The sequence below is a fragment of the Genypterus blacodes genome, unplaced genomic scaffold, assembly GCF_046128005.1.
Source record: "Genypterus blacodes isolate CSIRO-AG114 ecotype Tasmania unplaced genomic scaffold, CSIRO-AGI_Gbla_v1 ptg000003l_1, whole genome shotgun sequence".
Taxonomy (NCBI): Eukaryota; Metazoa; Chordata; class Actinopteri; order Ophidiiformes; family Ophidiidae; genus Genypterus; species Genypterus blacodes.
In genome coordinates, this window is record NW_027466817.1 from 8,083,523 (window position 1) to 8,103,111 (window position 19,589).

The 19,589-nt window shown below is 45.3% G+C and overlaps 2 protein-coding genes across 3 annotated transcripts in view; one reads left to right on the forward strand and one right to left on the reverse strand.

Annotated features, from left to right (window-relative positions):
* Window positions 1–2,434, reverse strand: p2ry2.1 (purinergic receptor P2Y2, tandem duplicate 1). The gene is made up of 4 exons (XM_076142766.1): window positions 2,098–2,434; window positions 1,012–1,180; window positions 279–624; window positions 1–192 (listed from the first exon to the last, which is right to left on the reverse strand). Exons 1-4 carry the CDS (start codon window positions 2,432–2,434, stop codon window positions 1–3), a joined length of 1,044 nt encoding a protein of 347 aa, XP_075998881.1.
* A 7,040-nt stretch (window positions 2,435–9,474) lies between these two features.
* fchsd2 (FCH and double SH3 domains 2) overlaps window positions 9,475–19,589 on the forward strand; it is a 29,990-nt gene continuing 19,875 nt past the window's right edge. For both annotated transcript variants that reach the window (XM_076146595.1, XM_076146604.1), the window contains exons 1-8: window positions 9,475–9,710; window positions 12,075–12,172; window positions 12,476–12,521; window positions 14,139–14,218; window positions 14,472–14,616; window positions 16,859–16,992; window positions 17,220–17,274; window positions 17,368–17,496. In XM_076146595.1, the coding sequence (XP_076002710.1) occupies window positions 9,690–9,710; window positions 12,075–12,172; window positions 12,476–12,521; window positions 14,139–14,218; window positions 14,472–14,616; window positions 16,859–16,992; window positions 17,220–17,274; window positions 17,368–17,496 (708 nt within the window). In that variant the 5' untranslated portion in view covers window positions 9,475–9,689. The remainder of the gene's footprint in view (window positions 9,711–12,074; window positions 12,173–12,475; window positions 12,522–14,138; window positions 14,219–14,471; window positions 14,617–16,858; window positions 16,993–17,219; window positions 17,275–17,367; window positions 17,497–19,589) is intronic.

The window sequence follows — 19,589 nt, forward strand, 5'->3', positions numbered from 1 at the left end:
TCACAGTTGTGTTGTCATGTGTGGGTTCAGGATTTTGGGGTTTGATGACACCCTGTTCTTTGTGATGAAGGTACAGCAGACGTCCTGCCCAGCCAGGAAGTAGAGTATAGGGTCAACGCAGCTGTTGGCACTGGCAAGGGGTCGGGTCACCTTGTAGGCAAAACTGGAGGCTTCCAGCAAATCACAGCTGACCTGATTAACATACAAATCTAAATAACTGATGATATTTATTCAATTACAAAAATGTAAATGATTGGAGAAATCCGCGTAGTTCTGACCTGCTGAGGGATGACCTGCCGCAGGTATCTGAAAGAGTAGTACAGACTCCTGGTGAGGTGGAAAGGGAGGAAGCACAGCATGAAGGCTGCCAGCACGATGATGATCATCTTCACTGACTTCTGCTTGGAGCCCTGCATTGCCACGCAGCCTCGCTCCCCCTCAGCGCCTCCTTCAGATCCCCATCCCGGCTCTAAAAGTTTCCGCACCATCAGCCCATAACACACCATCACCACCATAAAGGGCAGGGCAAACATCAGCACGGACACAACCGAGCTGTAGACCAGGAAGTCATCAAAGAGTTCTGGGCTGGTGGTGTCATAGCAGACCCGTACTGTGTTCACATCCCTGAAAAAAACAGATGGCATTTGATAACAGACTAATTCTCAATTCTGGTTTTCAATCGCGGCCTTCAGTTGTAAATTATTCTGCTATCAATGACAGCTGAAGTTCATGTCTAACCGCTCATCCGTGTAACATGAATGTAGATACTTTGTATCACTATGCTCAGAGTTTCCATTACAGCAATGAAGCCAAACAGCATAAAACAGAACCACTACCAGTAAGAATCATTTAACAGTATCCACTGGAAATAATGGTTTATTCTTATAGGTTTAATCCAATTTTCTGGGTCCACAACAATCACTGGCTGCTAATACATATCCCTTTACTTAATGATGTCAATCACAGAGTGGTGAACACGTGTAATTTTCCTGGTGGATTCAGGGAACTTACTTGGTTCTAGAGAAGTATAGAACAGGTGCCTGGCAGAGCAGAACACAGGCCCACACTGCTACAGACACAAGACGGGCCTGACGGGCACTGACCCAGCTGAGGGAGCGGACAGGATAACAGACTCCCATGAATCGATGCAGACTGATACAGCACAGGAACAATATGGAACCTACCAGAACAGGTTTAATAAAGGATACAGAATATGACTTGGCATATTGCAACAAATCATCATTTCTGAAATCGCTAAGTAAGTTTTGGTGTATCCCGATCACATGGTGTGGTATGGTGGAGCTGTGTTGTGAGTTGTGGCACAGTCTACTTTCACTTTTATTTATTTACTGCAAAGACAATGTTGCTTACACATTGTAAACTAACAAAACTAAACTTGGCATGGTGTAGGGGTGGCAGATTAGACAAATAACAGATTATTACCTCTACCGATGAGGTTTTCACCTGCCTGAGGTGATTGCTTGGTCAGCTGGTCGGTTGGTGTGTGTGCTGATGGGTTAGTGGGTCACTAGACCGTCAGTTGGTTGGTTGTTCTATTGTTGGTTGGTTGTTTGATTGGAGAGGTTTGTCGCTTGTTGGTTGTTGGTCGTTTAGTTACTTAATTGGTCAGTTGGTTAGTTGCGTCTTTGGTGGGTTGGTTGCTTGTTGAACAGTTTGGTCAATTGATTGGTCAGGTGATTGGGTGGTCATTTGGTTCGTTGGTTGGTGTCTTGGTTGGTTAGTCTGTTAGTCAATTAATTGTTTTGTTTGTTGATAAGTTGATTGTGGGCTAAAAAACTTTGCTCATTAAAACCAGAATCATTTTTGTCTTGGCTTGTTCAGTCTTGGTGGGGGTATGTGGGTGGGGCTCCATTTAAAGCTTTGGTTTGGTTTGGATGTTTTGCAGTGTAATTATGTGAGGAGTTTTCTGATCTGTACATGAATAACCCAAACAGCCCCTCAACAGGCCCTGAAGTACAGATAGCTGTCATGGTTTCACCTTGTGTTCCATTGTGTTGATTTGTGTCATTGTATCCTGTTTTTTTGTATCACATTCTACTGTCTTGTGTCACACTGTTTGTGTCATGCCAGTATTACCATATAAGTTGGTATAAAACAGGAAGCGTATGAGCTTGCAGGTTGGTTCAGTGAAGGGCCAGTTATTCTCGTCGGCGTAGTAGTAGATGAGGAAGGGCAGAGTGAGGATGTAGAGCGTGTCACACATGGTCAGGTTGAACATGTAGATGGTGGAGGGCTTCCATCGCTTAGTGCGAAAGACAATCACATACAGTGCTGTGACATTCAGTGCCAGGCCAATCACAAAGACCAGGCCATAGCTGACAGGGAGCAGGATGTACTTAAAATCTTCCTCAAAATAACAGTGGTTAACGTCTCTCAGTTTGACAGAATGGCTGTCATTGTTGTCCAAGGTCATCTTAGTTGTCAGAATGCCTGAAGAGAAATCCAATTTAGCAGAGGTTATATAAATAAATGATTTAACATTCCATTGAGTTTAATATGCATCTGTCCTTGAAAAATATGGACATGTGGTCACCCTTGGGTCTCTGGGTATCAACACTGCCACAGCGCTGCTTCTGCCTCATCAGTGGCCCAAGTACTGTGTTATTGATTTGACAAAGGTAGTGGATTAAAATTATTACAACAAAACCCAACAACATTTCGAAGAGCCGCACTGTTATCAGACCATCAATGCATTGAAATGGTTCAACATAACATAAGAGCCACAGAGAAGAGGTGATGGAGAAGTAATCAAAATACAGGAGAGCAAGGTGGCAAATATAAAAGAACCTCTCTCGAAAAAAAACAAAAAAAAACACCAACCCTGACCAAACACATAACTGATGGGAAAAGAATCAGAAACAAAAGATTGTTTGAGATTGTCAGAATAAAAATCAAAAAAGTATTAACCCACACGGGTAAAGTGCTTAATATTAACTAATAAAGAATGTTCAAACTATAAACAAAAAGCGCAGTAAGCCAGCAAGCCAGCAAGCCACAAGGATGAGCAGCCCAGTGACGGGAAGAGAGTGACTGAGACCGGCCCAACCCATAACAAGCGTTCACAGCACCAGCTGACACAGCCTGTAGGGGAGACAGAGGGACAACGACGCAGCTAAAACGTGCGCTGTTCATCTTCATATTTTGATTTAGCTTTAGGCTTTCCTGCCTCCATGGCGATTCTGCCAGTAGCTAATGCTCGTCCGGCTAGTAACACTCTGAGACTGCATGTGCACATTAGAATGTTTCATGTTTGGAACATTAACCTTTTCCTGTTCAGCTCCCAAGCTGTGGCCGAGGAGCACAGGGGAGATGTTTCCTCCAAGGCCGAAGTTGGTGCTCAGTAACGTCAGGGTTAATCCCCTCACCTTTTCCAGCAGCAGCAGCAGAATCACGCACGGTAAACTCGGTCGTTCTTGGGGAGTTGGCAGCTTTATTTTCACCAGTCGCTGGCACACTGTACATTCATATATTCATACTGTAACCTGTAACCGTAACATTCATTGCTCCTCTCTCTCACTCGTCCACACACACAGAGACACAAGCCTGTGTCTCTCTTCTTAAAGGAGCCATGCGCTCTTATAACGTTACTTAAAGACATCTCTCAAGATCGCGTGATGACAAAATATATATTGTAACGTCCGCAGGACGACGAAAAGATGGACGAGGGTCAACAGTAAGATTTTTTTATTATTATTAATTTATTGAACCAAACACAGGTTATTGTCAGCCTTAACCACGCCAAAAACTCACTTTTAATCACAACAACGTTCACCAGCCATCTCTCAATCACCGCAACCTCTTCACTCTCGCTGGCGCTCTCCTCACTCAGCCACACATACACATCCCCGCCCCCATGACACTCACATGCATGACACATTCACTGTACATGCACACCATAGGAAAACATAGAACATCCGAACACAGTGTCTTGCATCCAACACAAACATAACAGCAGCTTTTTGTTTGTATTGCCAAATATAGCAAATGCATTTTAAATTATTTAGTTAAGTTTATTTTACAATTTTAAAATTCTGTTCACAAGAAAAAAATATGTGTGCACTCGAGCTGGAGCCGAGCCGCACGTCAGCCAGCAAAGGGCCACACCACCCCTGATATAATCTATTTGAAATTACATGACATTACGATCATTTGGCAGACGCTTTTGTCCAAAGCGACTTACATTACATTACCACCCTTCGCAGAGGGGGGAGCAATTTAGGGTTCGGTGCCTTGCTCAGGGGCAACACAAACATAACAACCAATAACCAATAATAACCAAACCGGCAACCCTCCGGTTCCCAAGCAGAAGCTCTACCCACTGAGCAAGTAATTGGTGTGTCGTCACTCTGCTATTCATATCCCTATCATGCAGCGTCCGACACGGTTGCCACTTACCTGCCAAGTCTCACTCAGATTTATGCTCCCTCATGCTCACTCCCCTCTGACAACAAACAGCCCCAGGTGAGTGTGTGAGAGAGAGAGAGAGAGAGAGAGAGAGAGAGAGAGAGAGAGAGAGAGAGAGAGAGAGAGATGCTCACCATCTCCATCAGCTTTTCCTCTCTCTTCAGAGAAGCTGCAGGTTGACTTAATTTGACAGCAGACTTCAGGCTTCAACTGCTGTGTGCTGAGATTTCGTATGACATCGTCTGTCCTCTTCATGCCTAGAGGCACATTGGGCCTCCACACAGTTCTTCCACTTTCTCCGGTCAGCCGCCTTCACCCGCATGTCCTCCACCCCGCCTGGCCTCTCTCTTTCTCCACCGTCCTTCTCCATGTTGTTTTCGGCCTTACTCATTTCCGCCTCCCTTCTGGTGCCCAGGTCATCGCTATGTTACAATCACTCTCTCGATCTTTCCTTAACACGTGCCCAATCATTTTCCATCTCCGTCTTTTTATCTCTCTGCTCAATGGCTGCATGCCTGCTCTCCCACGTATCTCCACGTTGGTGATATGATCTTGCCAACTAATTTTAAGGATTCTTCTCAAACATTTGTGCTGGAATACATCAATTGCCGTATCATCTCCTTTATTCATTTTCCAAGTCTTGCATCCGTATAACAAAAACTGGGAACACTTGCCTTTGATAGCCTGTTTATTGGGTCTCTCATTCCATCGCCTTCTTTGCAGACCTTTGCTCCTAAGTACGTAAATTTGTCCACATCCTCAATCTCCTGTCCATGGATTATTATCTTCTCTTGCTGTCTTGCATTTATCCTCAATAGCTTGGTCTTCTCCCAATTTCTCTTGAGCCCTACACGCGTGGCCTCGTCATCCAATTTTGCTGTCTTCTCCTGAATATGTTGTTTAGTAGAGGATAATAAGGCTATGTTGTCAGCAAAATCTAAGTTGTCAAGCTTGCTTGTGAACCTCCATCTTATACCAACTGTTCTTCTTAATATCCAGTCCATGACCATCAAGAACAAAAACCCTAACATATTGCAACCTTGTTTGACTTCGGTCTTGATGCCAAACCACTCGCCAGTTTCACCCTGTTCTTAAACAGTACACTGGAAATCCTCATAGAATAGCTTCGCGATTCATACAATCTTCTCTGGAATTCCATACTTCTGCATGATGACCCACAAGCTTTCACGGTGAACGCAATCAAAGGCCCTCTCAAAGTCTAGGAAATTTACATACAGGGTTGCTTGCCATTAACCTGGTCTATGGTATTCTTCAGTATAAAGACTTGCTCTGTTGTTCCCCTTCCTCTCATGTAGCCTGCCTGTTCTTTCCTCAATCTCTTGTCAATTCCGTTCTGTACCCTGTCAATCACAATCCTTCCTAGAATTTTTCCTACAATAGACAGCAATATTATCCCCCTCGAGTTCTTGCACTCTTTCAGGTTTCCCTTCTTTGGTAGTTTTATGATCACTCCTCTCTTCCAATCCTCTGGGATGGTTTGCGAACTCACACTTTTCCCAGCTGCCCCTTTACCCTCTCTGACCGTGTACTTAAGAACTTCTCATTTATCTGCTGTCTCTGGTCTATCAACCTCCATGATTCTCCACTGATCCATGGCGCTTCTTCCGGGGTCTTCCCAAGACCGCTTCCGCAACCTCTATGTACACCTTCTTCATAACCCGAAAATCTTGCTCCACTTCATTCTCCTCGTCCGCTGGTTCTTCTTCTTCTTCGGGTACTTGATACCTATTTCTCAAAGTGATCTTAAATGCATTCCTCACATCTTCGTCCTTCAATATGGATATGCCATACTTGACCCAGTAGACCCTTGTGTCTTCCACCGTATTTCTAAACCGCTTGCTAACCAAAACATGGTCTATCTGGTTCCTCTTCTTGCCATTTGGTGAAATCCATGTTGCTTTGTGGATGGTCTTGTGCGGGAACTCACACTTTTCCCAGCTGCCCCTTTACCCTCTCTGACCGTGTACTTAAGAACTTCTCATTTATCTGCTGTCTCTGGTTTATCAACCTCCATGATTCTCCACTGATCCATGGCGCTTCTTCCGGGGTCTACCCAAGACCGCTTCCGCAACCTCTATGTACGCCTTCTTCATAACCCGAAAATCTTGCTCCACTTCATTCTCCTCGTCCGCTGGTTCTTCTTCTTCTTCGGGTACTTGATACCTATTTCTCAAAGTGATCTTAAATGCATTCCTCACATCTTCGTCCTTCAATATGGATATGCCATACTTGACCCAGTAGACCCTTGTGTCTTCCACCGTATTTCTAAACCGCTTGCTAACCAAAACATGGTCTATCTGGTTCCTCTTCTTGCCATTTGGTGAAATCCATGTTGCTTTGTGGATGGTCTTGTGCGGGAACTCACACTTTTCCCAGCTGCCCCTTTACCCTCTCTGACTGTGTACTTAAGAACTTCTCATTTGTCTGCTGTCTCTGGTCTATCAACCTCCATGATTCTCCACTGATCCATGGCGCTTCTTCCGGGGTCTACGCAAGACCGCTTCCGCAACCTCTATGTATGCCTTCTTCATAACCCGAAAATCTTGCTGCACTTCATTCTCCTCGTCCGCTGGTTCTTCTTCTTCTTCGGGTACTTGATACCTATTTCTCAAAGTGATCTTAAATGCATTCCTCACATCTTCGTCCTTCAATATGGATATGCCATACTTGACCCAGTAGACCCTTGTGTCTTCCACCGTATTTCTAAACCGCTTGCTAACCAAAACATGGTCTATCTGGTTCCTCTTCTTGCCATTTGGTGAAATCCATGTTGCTTTGTGGATGGTCTTGTGCGGGAACAATGTTCCTGTTATCACCAGTTCGTCGATGTCACACATAACACAAAATCGTTCTCCATTATCGTTCCGCAATCCCAGTCCATGCTTGCCCAGTCCCAGTTTTGATCTCCACCCTTTGCATTCATGTCTCCAGTGACGATTAACATATCATGCTGATTCCTATTATCCACTACAACCTGCAGTCTTGTGTAGAACTCATCCTTCACCTGCTCGTCTGCTTCTTCTGTGGGTGCATAAATGTGTATGACGGTCAATTTTATGTGCCTGGAGTAGAATCTGGCCTGAATTATTCTCTCACTAACTGGAGTCCATTCCATGAGAGCCGCCGCTGCATTTTTCAAAATAAGTATCCCTACCCCCTCTCTATGAATGTTGTCATCCCTTCCAGAATAAACCATGGTCTCGCCATCCTCCAGCTGCATCTTTCCCTGACCTGTCCAGTGAGTTTCACTGATGCCCATGATGTCAATATCCCTCTTGCTCATTTCCTTTGCTGCTTGGGCAATATTGCCACTGCTGTACAGCGTTCTTACATTCCAATTGCCAATTCTCATATCATGTTTTGGGTGGACCAATGGCCTTATCGGCCCGGGGGCATCCGGATGGATTTGGCCCCTGTGCTTCATAAAATCAATACCATGAGATGCCGCCATGGCATCCCCTTTGCATAGTGGATTTACTCTGCTTCTGGTTTCTGTAATAAGCTGTTTTTTACAGGAGAGGGTTATTGGCCCTCAGCCCAACCCCCAACCTGGAGGACCAGGGGGATCAATCTTTCTCTGGCCCCTATCTTTCGACCTGTTTGGCATGGGTGACCCCACCAGGAGCTCAAAACTCCATCTGACATAGCTCTAGAGGTCATGGGGACACACAAACCGCCTCACCAGAATAAGGTGACGATCCCGCGAGATGGGATTTTCGTATGATTTTGTATGAAACTAACAATAAATCAGATATGAAGTTAATCCCAGTTCAGCTGTTATGTTTGTTCTGCTTGGATTATCCTGTGTAACAATCTTAATTTATACAAGTGTGTGTGTGTGTGTGTGTGTGTGTGTGTGTGTGTGTGTGTGTGTGTGTGTGTGTGTGTGTCTGTGTGTGTGTGTGTGTGTGTGTGTGTGTGTGTGTTTGTGTTTGTGTTTGTGTTTGTGTGTGTGTGTGTGCCTAGTTGACAAGCTGCAGCCTACATGCAGCACACACAGCTCTGGGTCTGTGTGTGAGCCGTGGGGCCTGAGTCTCACATGTTAACCAGTCAAATAGTAAAACAGCCTGTGTCACCACAACAACATCACAAGAGGACAAAACAACATACAAATAATGTGTTCATAGTGCTTTTCTCTCACCCAAGTGCTACAGTACTCTGAGTAAAAATATTCAATGACATATGTAAGTTAAAGAAGAGGGACATGATAAATAGCATAAAACAAGAATATAAATGTACTACACTGTACTATGTAAATAAGATTAATTTACAGAAATGTGGGGTTTGTGACAGCTGCTTACCTCAGTGGGACCAAAGGGAAAACGGTGATTCCAAGCCGTATCCTAAATCATAAACCAGCATGGATCCAAACAAAAATAAATCCAATCCAACCAATGTCCACCATTTCTGTCCTTGGAAGCCGCACAGAAAAATGCACACACACAAACTGTGCAGGGGGGAAGAGGCGTGTGGGGGGGAGGGGGGAGGTGCTACTGGGTGAGAGAGGTGAGAAAGTAAGCTTAATGTCTTACCTGATGCAGTGTATTAATGATTACTCAGCCCTTCAACTTAACCTTGGATATGGTATTAAGGCCTGCAGAGACTACAATATGCAATATATAATGTATACTATATATATATATACTGTATATATAAACACGTATACACCTCAAGTAAGGAGTAAACACAGCTGCATAGCAACAACTAAGCACAGATTGATATTGATTTACATATGTATGTATGTATGTATGTATGTATGTGTGTATGTATGTGTGTGTGTGTGTATGTGTGTGTGTATGTATGTATATGTAAATCGATATCAATCTGTGCTTAGTTGATGCTATGCAGTTGTGTTTACTCCTTGAGCTCGGAGGAAGAATAACATTTTTTTATAATCTCTTTTTGAGTCGAGGACAAAGACGATCAAAAACAATCCGTGTCTGCTCGATTGTCAATGGGCACCGGCGTCGGTGCTTATTCTCACCACACGGTGGCGCCGTTGCTCTCATGTGAGCGGTTGATGTCCTCGCTCCGGATCTGCTGCTTTCTCCTCCTCGCGGCGTCTCCCTCACTTTGGCTCTGGAGAACCGAACATTCATCATAAGTCATGGCCGCCGGGGTCCTGGTCTGACTCGGTGTGTCCTCCGGAGGGAGGCATCCAGGATTAACCAGAACCGCTGTAGAATTCTTTGGGAATTACAGCGCATTCCACACGAGAAAGCCATCCATGTCAACACTGCAACATGCAGCCGCCGCCGAGAAAGGTGAGCGTCCATCCCACCGTCAGACCGCACGAATGACCGTGAAAGATCAGCGTTGCTAGCCGACATTAGCAGCGCTGCTAGCTGCTGATACAAACCAGCATATGTCAGCTTGAAGCGTTAAACCTGCGGGAGGTTAGCTGGGAAGCTAAGTGAGCTAAACACATGCACGCACGCGTGCGCACACGCACGCAGACACTCACGCATGTACTCGTTCGTCAGTGTGACGCTAATTAATGTTAACAAACGTCCAAATATTGTGTCGCGTCCACAAAGATCAGAGAGTGCACTCTGTGTGTGTGTGTGTGTGTGTGTGTGTGTGGGGGGGGGGGGGGGGGGGGGGTATTCTCCTCCAAGCAGCAAAACAAACAGGAAAAATCTCTCTCTCTCTCTCTCTCTCTCTCTCTCTCTCTCTCTCTCTCTCTCTCTCTCTCTCTCTGCGGTGACACTACTAATTTCATGTGACTTCAGAATCGGAAAATGAAAATCCGGATGAGTATCTGATCTCATCAGGATGGAGTAGCGGTTACACTATGGCAGTTCAACAGACAGTTCAGATGAAACGGGTATATGCCACATGAAGTGGCCCAGTATAACAGTAGCCTCTCTCACTCTGACACAAATAAAGTACGTGTTTCAGCATGTTGTGTTTCAGCAGAGATTTGAACTTGGTCTGTCAACTTTGTGAGTCACCCTGTGTTTGTGTGTGTGCGTGTGCGTGCCTGCATGTATGTGCCCTGGAAAAGATGCATGAATCCAAGAAGATGTGAACTTCTGCAAAAACTTCTTCCCTGAACACTCACTCTCTCACACACACACACACACACACACACTCCCTCTTTCTCTCTTTCTGTCTCTCTCTTTCTTTGTGTCTCTCTCACGCACACCCACACACACTCATGTCCCATTGTCTGCCGAAGCTTCAGCTTCACTTTCATGTGAACACTGTGGAGCACTTTTCAGCCATTTTTGGCCTAAACAAATCTGTCTGGAGCTGCGCAATATATTTGAGCCTTATAATGAAGAAAACACAATCTATAAAGTCTGAAGGAGCTTATCGACATTACTAAATATTGTAAATGAGCATTCAATCAAATGTTGTGTGCTCTGTTTTGTTTTTGTCGGAGAATGGATGCACTGATATTTTAATGAACGACGATGTATTTGTCGTCGGCGAACAGCTTTCAGCGCGTGCACATAGGCTCTGGTGCACATTTTAGTAGCCGAAATAAAAAGAATAATGAATAAGTTGTTTAATCTACAGATTTTACAATCCGAGAATGTAAAACTCACAACACGAATACATACAAATGAAAAAGTAAAAAATAAAAAGAGTTAGTTTCTTTCTTTCTATCTTTCAATATTTCTTTCTTTCTTTCTTGAAAATGCAGCTAGACCAGAAGAAGAAACTTCATTGAGCCAATAAAGTGAAGATGCATCAGATTCAGAATGGTTGTCCAAGTGTCCTGTTTGTGTCGTCTAAGCAGCTGCTTAGGCTGCTTGGGCCTAATGAAATTTAAACAGCTTTACCAAGTGACGATGTGTCAAATGTACGTATTCTTTGAACCTTTCGGCGAGCTACTCAAAGCGCGTGGCGAGCTACCGGTAGCGACGAGCGAGCGAGCGACGTGTTGGCGACCTCTGATCTAGGATGAGTTCTAACTGTGGAGGTCAGATGCTACTCCATGTATCCTTAGAAACAGAGGTGTCTTTCCCAGGTCATATTCTCTCACTCTGTCTCTCTCTCTCTCTCCCTCTCTGTCTCTTCTCACTGTCTCTCCCTCCTGCTCTCTCTCTCTCTCTCTATTTTTCTGTCTCTATCCGTCTCTCTCTCTCTCTCTCTTTCTCTCTCTCTCTCTCTCTCTCTCTTTCTGTCTCTCTCTTCCTCTCTTTCTGTCTCTCCGTTTCTGTCACTGTCTCCCCAACTCTCTCCCTCTCTCTCTCTCTGTTGCGTGCTGGGAGTTTGTGTGAGAGTGAGAGGTGGTGTTAACAGCGTCAGTGAGTTTCCAAAGTCTTTATATTGTGGAGATGGTGAACCAGTTGGTGGATCACCCTGTGGAGATCCAGGGAGCTTTCACTTCAGGTTCATACCAAGCAAAGAGACAACCTGCTCATCAGGAGCAGGTAGGGGTTCAGTGCCTTGCTCAACAACACTTCAACAGGCGTAGGAAGAGGCATTAGGAGGAGCCCGGTATGGAACCAGGAAACTTCTGATCCCTTGATGACCTTCCCAAGCCGCGCTACCTCGATAGTCTGTCTGACAGGAATCGATTTTTATTATAACTGATCTGAATATACAAATAATGTGTTATTGATCCAGCCAGAGAGGAAGAATAATGGAGAGCCTTGTTTATTGTTCTCCGGCAGGTCAAAGTGACACAGGAGCTGAAGAACACGCACACGGAGCAAATGACACGGCTGCACTTTAAACACCATACAGAGTGTGACCTGCTTGAAGACATGAGGTACACACACACAAACACACGATGAAGACTTTTGCATGGTGTGGTTGTCAATGTTTTGGGCTTAATCCCTAGGTTGATGAAAAGTGTCTCGGTCTCTCTCTGTCTCTCCCCCCTCTCTCTCTCCCTCTCCCCCATCTCTCTCTCCCTCCCCTTGTCTCTCTCTCTCTCCCTCTCCTTCTCTCTCCATCCCCCCTTTTCACTCTCTCTATCTGCCCCACTCCCCCCCCCTCCTTCTCTCCCTCCCCCTCTCTCTCCCCCTCTCTCTCTCCCCGTCTCTCTTGTCCCCTCTGCGTCCGTCTCCAGGAGTTACAGTGTGAAGAAGGGTCAGTTAGAGAGAGACTACGCTCAGGTGAGACTTGATTCATATTTCCTGATTTTATTATGAAGTTTGTCATGCAGTGAAGTATACCGTATATTCATATTTTGTTTGTATTTGTCTAAGTTTTGCTTACTTTTGTGTTTATTTAAGTTGAGCACGTACAGTGGAGGAATTAAGTATTTGATCTCTTGCAGATTTTTGCCCACTAACAAAGAAATTAACGGTTTATCATTTTAATGGTAGGTTTATGTGAACAGCTGCTGGGAGACAGAATACGAAAGAAGAAATCCCGAAAATCACATCATATTAAAGTTATACATTGATTTGCATTTGAGTCAGGGAAATAAGTATTTGATCCCCTACCAACCAGCAAGAATTATGGCTACCACAGCCCGGTTAGATTAGTCCTCTCGCTTTAAGAAAGCACTTCGAAATTTATGCCGCGATCTGCCATGGGTAAGACCAAAGAGCTGTCTAAGGATGTCAGAGACAAAATTGTAGACCTGCACAAGGCTGGAATGGGCTACAAGACCATCGGCAAGCAGCTTGGTGAGAAGGAGAGGAGTTGGTGCGATTATTCCAAAATGGAAGAAACACAAAATGAACATCAATCAGCCTCAGTGTGGGGCTCCATGCAAGATCTTGCCTTGTGGGGAATCGATGATCATGAAAACAGTGAGGGATTAGTGCAGGACTACACGGAAGGAACTGGTTTATGATCTCATGCAGCTGTGACCGCAGTCACCAGGATAACCATTGGTAACACACTTGATTTGGATTTGGAGAGGATCTGCAAAGAGTTTGAAGCTTGGGGAAACATGGAGGGAGAAGTGGAGTGCGTGTGTGTGTGTGTGTGTGTGTGTGTGTGTGTGTGTGTGTGTGTGTGTGTGTGTGTGTGTGTGTGTGTGTGTGTGTGTGTGTGTGTGTGTGTGTGTGTGTGTGTCAGCCTAATTTCTGGAATAGTTCTCTCATGGTCTCATTGTGTACTGCAGTGTTTTTCAACCTTTTTTGAGCCAAAGCACATTTTTAACATGACAAAAATCCTGAGTCTCACCACCAAAACTTTTGTTGGCGGGCGCTTTGAAAATTGTGCTGCGATTGAACAGAACACTTTTGTGCTGAACACCAAACATGGTCAATAGGTTTTACTCTCTGAGCGTCTGCTTTATTCCAAATATCTCATCTTACATGTGTCTGTACAATAATCCATCAACAGAATAGTTTCCCACCTGTTATTAACAAACATTCATTACCTCGGACATTGAGGTTTGCTTTTGATCCATGTTTGTTTGTTTAAGTCCAAACTTCTATGAAACTTTCTAGGCACGTTCCATATGATCAAGGGACACCATCCATTACAATTTGGATCTCTTTCACTTTGTTTGCCTGTCTTTGCCAAGTCTCCAAATTGTCTTCAATCTCCTGACTGCACCTTGTTCCCATCAGTACATTGGATCCTTGATGGACCTCTCATCTTCTCAAGGCTTGTTTCATGGTGTGGTGTGGTGATTCCCTTTGCACCAGAGTGAAAGGGAGAGAGAGACTCAGACTCAGCATCTCCATGCACTCACACAAACACCCCAAATGACAATCATCATAACATAATTTAATGTCCTTGTGTCTCATATTTGTTTTTTGTGCTCTCAGGCTCTGCAAAAGTTAGCAGGTCAGTACCTGAAGAGAGACTGGCCTGGAATAAACCCCGACGACCAGAGAACTGACTACAGGTGTGTGTGCGCGTGTTACGTCTACTTAATTTGTGGCCCAACATGACATCCAAAGTCTCAAAGCTGTACAGGGCCTCACATCAAACAATTCCTGAAGGGCCAAAGCTCTGAAGAGTGAAGACAAACATTTAAGGAACCACCCTGCCAACACCATGGCAAGCATTATGTTAATGTTTATGAGAGGTTTATGTGCCATAGGTCAAGCTGCTTGTGTGTGTTATTGGTCAGCATTCCTGTTGTTTGTGTTGGTCAGAAACGTGTACGCGGTGTGGAGGTCATATTTAGAAGGAACCGTGCAGGTCAGCCAGTCAAGGCTCAACGTGTGTGACAACTACAGGAGTCAAATATCAGAGCCAGCAAAGACCGTACGATTGTACAAGGAGCAGCAGCTCAAGAAGGTGAGTGGACACAGTCACACTTCCACTCTACATTTCACTGTAATCTCAGGCTGGACCAAGTGTCCAGAAAATACACAGTCACTCAAAGTCAAACCTTACAAGTGCAAGCAAAGGTCAGAGTGGACTGATGATCATATTCAGAATCAGAATCAGAATTGCTTTATTTGCCAATTAAGTTTACACTTAAGAGGAATTTGCTGTGGTTCTGGGTGCGAACATATAACATATAACATGTAGAAAAAGACAACAGAAAACAACATATAAAACAACATAAAACAACATGTACAAACAGCAGCTCGGTGAATACTTAAATTAAAAACACACTAAATTAAATAAGTTAACTAAATGAATGCTGATGAATAAAGTGTTAAAAAACGTGCAGGGGTTTATTGTAATAAATTAACTTAAGAATACTGTTAAATAAAGTGAATGTGCAGGGGTTTATTATGAGTCAGACCCGGGCCTTGTTGATAAGGCCCACTGCAGAGGGGAAGAAACTCGATTTGTGGCGTGAGGTTTTGGTCCTGATGGACCTCAGCCTCCTGCCCGAGGGGAGGGTTGAAAACAGTTTGTGTCCAGGGTGGGAGGGGTCGGCCAGAATCTTGCCTGCCCGCTTTAGGGTCCGGGAGGCGTACAGGTCCTGGAGGGACGGCAGGTTTGCAGCCGATCACCTTCTCCGCACAGCGTATGATACGCTGCAGCCTGCCCTTGTCCTTAGCAGTGGCTGCCAGACGGTGATGGAGGAGGTGAGGATGGACTCAATGATGGCAGAGTAGAAGCGTACCATCAATGTCTTTGGCAGGCTGAACTTCTTCAGCTGCCGCAGGAAGAACATCCTCTGCTGGGCTTTTTTGGTGAGGGAGCTGATGTTGAGCTCCCACTTGAGGTCCTGGGAGATGATGTCTCCCAGGAAACGAAAGGACTCCACAGTGTCAACTGGGGAGTCACACAGAGTGATGGGGCGGGTGGGGCTGCGTTCAGTCGGAAATCCACGACCATCTCCTTTGTTTTGAGAGCATTAAGCTCCAGATTGTTCTGCCCGCACCAATTCACCATACGGTCAATCTCCTGCCTGTAGGCGGACTCGTCCCCATCAGAGAGGAGTCCAATGAGGGTGGTGTCGTCCGCGAACTTCAGGAGCTGGACTGATTGATGACTGGAGGTGCAGTCGTTTGTATATAAGGAGAAGAGCAGAGGGGAAAGAACGCAGCCTTGAGGGGAACCGGTGCTGATGGAGCGTGAAGCAGAGACGTGTTTCCCCAGCTTCACATGCTGCTTCCTGTCAGTCAGGAAGTCTGTGATCCACCTGCAGGTGGAGTCGGGGCACGTGGAGCTGGGAGAGCTTGTCCTGCAGCAGTGAGGGGATGATGGTGTTAAAGGCAGAGCTGAAGGTTCCTGCGGAGTTAAGATGCTGGAGGGTGAAGTGGAGGGCCATGTTGACAGCGTCTTCTACAGACCTGTTGGCTCTGTAGGCGAACTGCAGGGGGTCCAGGAGGGGGTCGGTGAGGGATTTCAGATGGGGGAGGGTCAGGCGCTCAAAATACTTCATGACTACAGAGGTAAGAGCAACGGGTCTGTAGTCGTTGAACACGGAGACAGCTGATCGGCACAGTGCTTCAGCGTGGAGGGTGAGACAGAGTCTGGACCGGCAGCTTTGGGGGGGTTCTGCCTCTTAAACAGTCTGTTAACGTCCCTCTCCGGAAGTGAGAGGGTCGTTGATGAGGTGGGGGAGGAGTGGGCCACTGTGAGGGCCATATGTGAGGAGGTGGAGGGGGAGGAGGGAGGGAGGGGGGACTGGTGATGGCTGTAAGTGTCGAGGGGGACGGTGTCAGAACTGGCAGCATCTGTCAGCAACTGACCATCAAAGCGACAGTAAAACTCATTCAGCCTGTTGGCAAGGCACAGATCAATTAGGGACTGAGCGGGTTTAGGCTTGTAGTTTGTGATTTTTCTGAGACCCTTCCACACAGATGCAGTGTCATTGCAAACTGCTGCTTCAGTTTCTCAGAGTACAGATTTTTAGCATCTCTCACTGCCTTGCTGAATCTGTACTTAGCCTCTTTATTGATTATGCTTTCAGTTGCAGAATTTCTTTTTACAGTTTGTATTTATTGCTGACCAGATACACTTTATAATTTGATGAAAACACATGTGATTGGGGATATGTAGAAAACATGAATTATATATGTATTTGCCACACAGTGTTGCTCATGTTGTTGTTAATGCATATGTGTTTGCTCAGACTGTTGACCAGCTCAGCGTGATCCAAGCCGAGCTGCAGGAGTCGGTAAAGGACCTGGCCAAGGCCAAGAAGAAGTACTACGACTGTGAGCAGGTGGCCCACGCTGTCCGAGAGAAGGCTGACATCGAGGCCAAGTAAGTGTGTCTGTGTGTGACCGTGCACATGGAACACTACACATATCTATCAATAGACTGAGTTTGTGTTATGCTGCAATCAAACATGACTTAAGGCTTTTTTATGCAGAATGATAACAGGAAATCATGTGAAGTAACTTTTGGTTCCTGTTTGTACCACGATTCGGAAATTATTTGGGATGAAATGATCACTTTTGTCTGTTTGTGTGTATGTGGATTTTTTTCAGATCTAAACTGGGTCTGTTTCAGTCACGAATTAGTTTACAGAAAGCGAATGTAAAGGTAAGAGGATACACAACCCAGGAGATGTTTTCTTCAGTTCTTGTCTCTTTGTGTGTGTCATGTTCTTGTCGCTTTGTGTGCGTTTGTTTTTAGTTGAAAGCAAAGAGAAGTGACTGTAACTTGAAAGCCACGCAGGCCAGAAACGACTACCTGCTGACGTTAGCAGCTGCCAACGCTCACCATGACCGCTACTACCATGCCGACCTTCTGCACTGTATACAGGTACACTCACCTCACACACAACACTCAATTCACATCTCATTCTCATCAGGTCAAGACCTGCAGCCCGAACTATTTGACCCTTCTAGTCACCCTGTCTGTCTTGTCTGTCTCTCCGTCTGCCTGCCTGCCTCCCTGTCTCTCTGTCTGCCGCCCTGTCTCTATGACTGTCTCTCTGTCTGCCGCCCTGCCTCTCTGACTGTCTTCCTGTCTCCCTGTCTCTCTGACTGTCTGCGGCCCAATCTCTCTGACTGTCTGTCTGTCTGTCACTCTGTCTGTTTCCTTCCTGTTGCTCTGTCTGCCTGTCTCTGTCTCAGTAATGAGTGTGAGGACTGAATAATGCAAAGATGGTGACAGAAAACAGAGGCTGCAGGGACAAATACAAACACATGCACACACACATAAACACAGACAATGAGGGACAGTGCTATAGGGAACCATCTGCTGGTGAAAAAAGAAAACAGTCTGATATCAACAGGCAAACAACATATACAGTACAACCAAACACAAACCCGACTACTTTCTATTTTCAGATTGTTCTTAGAATACATAAATAAATAATGGACGTTGTCTTCTTAACGAAAAGGATTGTTACCAAGACAAAAGCCAGTCTGTCAAGGTGTGGTGGCGTCTTAGTGCCCACGGTGAGGGGGTATATTTTTGGACTTGCTGCCATCTAGACTTTCAGGGTTGTCCCTGCTGATTTCAGTGAGGCGATGGCAAGCTTTTGCACGTATAGTTAAAGACTGCGAGGAGCTGCAGTCCTGACTGGTGTCCTATAGAGAACAAGTAGTGCATTTGGACTGTACTTATATTTCACTTTTCTCCAAAGAATGGAGGAATGGAACCAGAATCCCAACCACCATACCTTCCTGAGCCATGCCACAGGGTGCAAAATACAACAGTGGAGACCTTTGACCTTTGATCAGCTGAAGAAAGTACGAATACCACTATCCTCAGTTCCCAAACGATTGCTGAGTGTTGAAGGAAAATGAACCTGTACTTTACTGTTACTTCCCTGTAACGTGTTACAGCTGTCAGATTTAGAGTGCGTGTTTACAGTATTTACCAAAATCCATCAGTTCAAAGATAAATAATCTCATATTTGTGCTGTTTTCAAAGAAGTTAATGTTAAACAGAGCTTTTAAATCACTGTGTTCTGTTTTTATTCGTTGTTTACAAGCTTTCCCAACTTTTTGGAATTGGGGTTAGCAGTGAGTAAAGCACAAAGCTGTCTGATTGTGTTGTGGTTCAATGTACAGACTGGTGCTTGGCTGTTGTATGACCCCTGTGGAGAAAGAGAAGGGGAGAAAGGGAGAACCTCAGACAGACACTTAAGAGGAGGCACTCCGCACTATTGGTTAGAGTCTCTCCGGGAGCAGCAGGGCATGCAGGTAGTTAAGCAGTCCAGGTAAGCAGGCAAGATGAGGATGTTGCAGAGGGGGCAGCTTGGCAATGCAGATGGTAGAAAGTTAGTTTGGGATAAGAAAGATGGCAGGGAGGGAAGGAGGTTGCGTCTTCTGGGAATAAACCCAGAATAAACAGAGTTGTAGTGGTGTTTCTCAAAGGAAAACATCGCTTTGACGCCACTTTCTGAATGGATTTGCATTTATCTCCCGGCTTCCACACTCGCTGTAGTCAACTCTTTGGGAAGTTGGAGTGAGGCGACAGCTGAGCTCTCCATCACAGTTTCACATAGGGAGGACATTAAACCTCAGTTTGCTGCACAAGGAAAAGGCTTGTTGTTACCCGGCTGGCTGGCGATCTGAAGCCGCCACTACGTCAACTGGGGATGGTGCTAAGTCCAGATGGAGTCTTTACTTTCCATTCATCTATATGCTTTTAATCATGGAGATGATGTTTCACAGGGAGTCAGTGCACCAGGAATGCTGAAGAGCCTCGCCCATCAATTGTGTCCAGAGTCATTACAGAAAATGACCTCACAGATGTTTGGAGGAGACTGAACCCAGCAAAGAGACTTCGCTGAAGGTGGCAGAGGGCAGTGTTGAGACAGACAGTAACAGGTTAACCAGATTAGGTTTCTCTGCAGGCTTCACCACCTGCTAACAGCAGACATTTCATTTTCACTTCACTCC